Genomic DNA, 2786 nt, shown 5'->3' with positions numbered 1-2786 from the left:
AGAACTCTATTTCCCACTGTAGACTTTTTCTTTGGTTCCTCAAAATGTGTCTGACATACATACACTTCTGAGATTACTTGAGAGCGAAATGGGTATTTTCTATTTAAAGCCAAATGTACAAAAGCAAGTAATTTTCTTAAAACTTGGAAATTTTTATCCCACCCTCTCAACCATCCCGATGAATCAACAAACTAGTTCGCGAAAGTTGCCACTATTTTATATACTTTTTTAAAATCAATGCTCAGTCATAATCAAATTAGAAAATGATTGCCGGATCTCTGTCTAGCCGCCTAGGCTGGAAGCTATTTGTCATTAGGTTCTCAGTAGCCCCCTCTCTGCTGCCCGGCTGGGACCTGGGCCTCCCGGGCCATCCGATCAAAGAAGTTGTTGGCAAGTGTTCTCACGTCATCTGTCCCGGAGGTCCTGGAGATCTTCTGGAATTCCTCGAAGGTTGCGTCTTTCTCTCGCAAGATCTGTTCCATCCTCTGCTCCTGTCTCCGAATGGCTTCCTTGATGCCCTCGATGTGGCACCTTTCCTCCTTCTCGGCTTTCAGCTTCAGGATGTGATGATTCTTCTCCCGTAGGATGTTGAGCTCCCGAATGTGGTGCGCCTTGTCCCTGACGTTCTTGTGAACCTGACTCTGGGTCTGCAGGGTCTTCTGGTCCGCCAGCTCCTCCAGCAGCGACTTGTGCTCTTTTCTCTGCTTCTGGGACTCTTCCGCCCACCTCTTCACCTGCTGGAATCGCTCCTCCTCCTTCTGGACTTTGTCCTTCAGCTCTCTATCGGGCTCCTTCGTGTGGCCCTCGGGCCTCTCTTGGGACCATTGGGAGCTCTGTTCCAGGGACAGCTTCCTGAGGAGCTCTTCAGCCTTGGCCTGGCAGTCCATGAGGACCTTCCTGGCCTGGTAATTGACTAGAGAGCTGAGACTGGTCTCCTGGATCTTTTTCTGACCCTTGGTGGGGTGAACGTGCTTCTTTAGACAGGCCTGCGCCAGCCTCTTCTGCAGCTGCAGGCTGTTCCGCGCCTGCAGGTCCCGCAGCATCCTCTCTGGCAGGCGTTGCACCTGGCACTGCTTCTCCGGCTCCGTCTCAGGTTCGGAGGGGGCCCCCTCCAGCTTCTCCTGGCGCTGCTTCTCCTGGTCCTCCAGCGGCGCCTTCCACCCGCTGCTGTCCTGCTGTATCATGTTAGTGGCTCGTCTGTCCCGCCGCCGGACTCGCAGCTCCCGGTTCAGACGAGCCTTGCGCTGCTCCTTGTCCTGCTGCCACTGCTCTTGGCTTTGCTGCAGCAGCAGCTTGCGCTCCCTCTCCAGGGTCAACTGGACCTTCTGGTCTGAGCGCTTCAGCTCCTCCCAGGCTAGTGCCGCCTGCTGCTGCAGCTCCCGCATCCTCTGGGCCTTTTTGAGCCGGCTCAGCACCAGGGCCACGATCTTCTGGTCCCTGGAGGACACTACTGCCTCTTCCAACTTGTTCTTGAGGACCTGGGTGTGCTGCTTCTGCATCTCCTTGCTGGAAACTAGGGACTGGGAAAGCTGGCTGGTTAACGACTCCACCGGATCATTGCTGTGTCTTTTCTGGATGTGCATGCAACCTGACTGCGTCCCGAACTCTCTGGAGGACACAGACGACTTCTCCGTGTGAACTGAGGAAAGGGACCAGGGACGTAGACCCCTGCAGACCGGCACTGCCCACTGGTCTCCGCTCTGCGCCTTTTCTTCCTCAAAGGCTCGGTTCGCGGGGGTGTGAGCTCCCTGCGAGTAAGGAGGGGGCGAATCTCCCCGGGCAGGAGGGTAGTGCTGGCTGTGCTGAGGCTCGGGCTCCAGCTGCCAGGCCGGGCTGTGCCCGCTGCCTCCCTGCTCCTGGGGCTTGGTCCTTGCCTCCCCCCAGGCATCCTCCAGGCGCCGGCTGCGGGGTCGGGGCTTCCTGGCGCGGTCTAGGAATCTCCGGGCCACGTCGGTCAGGCTGCGACTTTCCTGCGGCGAGTCGGAGTACGGGCGCCGGCTGGGCCGAGGGGTGGCTGAGCAGAGCAAGTGAGGCCAGGGCGCGGTGGCCTCGCTCTCCTCGCCTGGCGTCTGGGCCCAGGAGCACAGGCCCGGTTCGGCCCGCGGCCCCGACCCGTCCAGCTGAGCCAAGGATGCGCTCTCCTCGCTGGGCGGCGGAGGCTCCCAGACGGCCGAGTGGGGCCGCGGGGAGAAGCGGCCGAAGTCCTCCATTCTCCTCCCTGCGCGCCCAGCGTCTGAGTCCGGGTCCCGGGTGCCGGGTCCCGGCGGGGGCGCCGCTGAGACCCGCCCCGCCCTCCGATGCCGGGGACCCGACCGCCTGTGACGCTCCGGCCACTTCACAATGCTCCCGGCGCCACCCGGCCGCTGCAGCCCTCAGCCCTCGCCCACCCTGGCCTTCCTAGCACCCCGCGCGGCGAGAGGCGGGAAGGCGGCTGGAGGCTGGGAGAGGGCGTATAGTAGAGGGGGCTGTAGAAAGTTCGGGTCACCCTAAAGATGGGGGTGCGTAGTGAATCCCCACCTGTGTTGCAGGCAGGAATTTGAACTCGCATTTGTACATCTTAAAGCAGCAGAATTTTAAAAGAACACAGGTAAAGGCATTCCCCCCAGAATAGAATGTGGCCTGGAAGTGTGGAGTGGGGAGTCCTTTAGTCACAGGTCCCTGCCACAGTGCACCTCTGCGGTGTAGGCAGTCGAGGCACATTAATTTACATGCACCATCCTTTTGCCCTTATAACTTGGCAAGCCCAAGGATATTTTTTTAAACTTTTAGAGGACAGAAAACAAAAC

The 2786-nt window shown here is 59.0% G+C and overlaps 1 protein-coding gene across 1 annotated transcript; it reads right to left on the bottom strand.

Moving 5' to 3' along the window:
* Positions 1 to 202: 202 nt before the first annotated feature.
* Positions 203 to 2277, bottom strand: CCDC185 (coiled-coil domain containing 185). Its single transcript, NM_001076193.2, is given in 1 exon segment — positions 203 to 2277. A coding segment is annotated over 1 exon segment (1890 nt). The 5' UTR covers positions 2211 to 2277; the 3' UTR covers positions 203 to 320.
* Positions 2278 to 2786: the final 509 nt, after the last annotated feature.

The sequence above is a fragment of the Bos taurus genome, chromosome 16 (genome assembly GCF_002263795.3).
Source record: "Bos taurus isolate L1 Dominette 01449 registration number 42190680 breed Hereford chromosome 16, ARS-UCD2.0, whole genome shotgun sequence".
NCBI classification, from domain to species: domain Eukaryota; kingdom Metazoa; phylum Chordata; class Mammalia; order Artiodactyla; family Bovidae; genus Bos; species Bos taurus.
The sequence above is the reverse complement of the archived record's forward strand: the minus strand, read 5'-3'. Positions and strand labels throughout refer to the sequence as shown.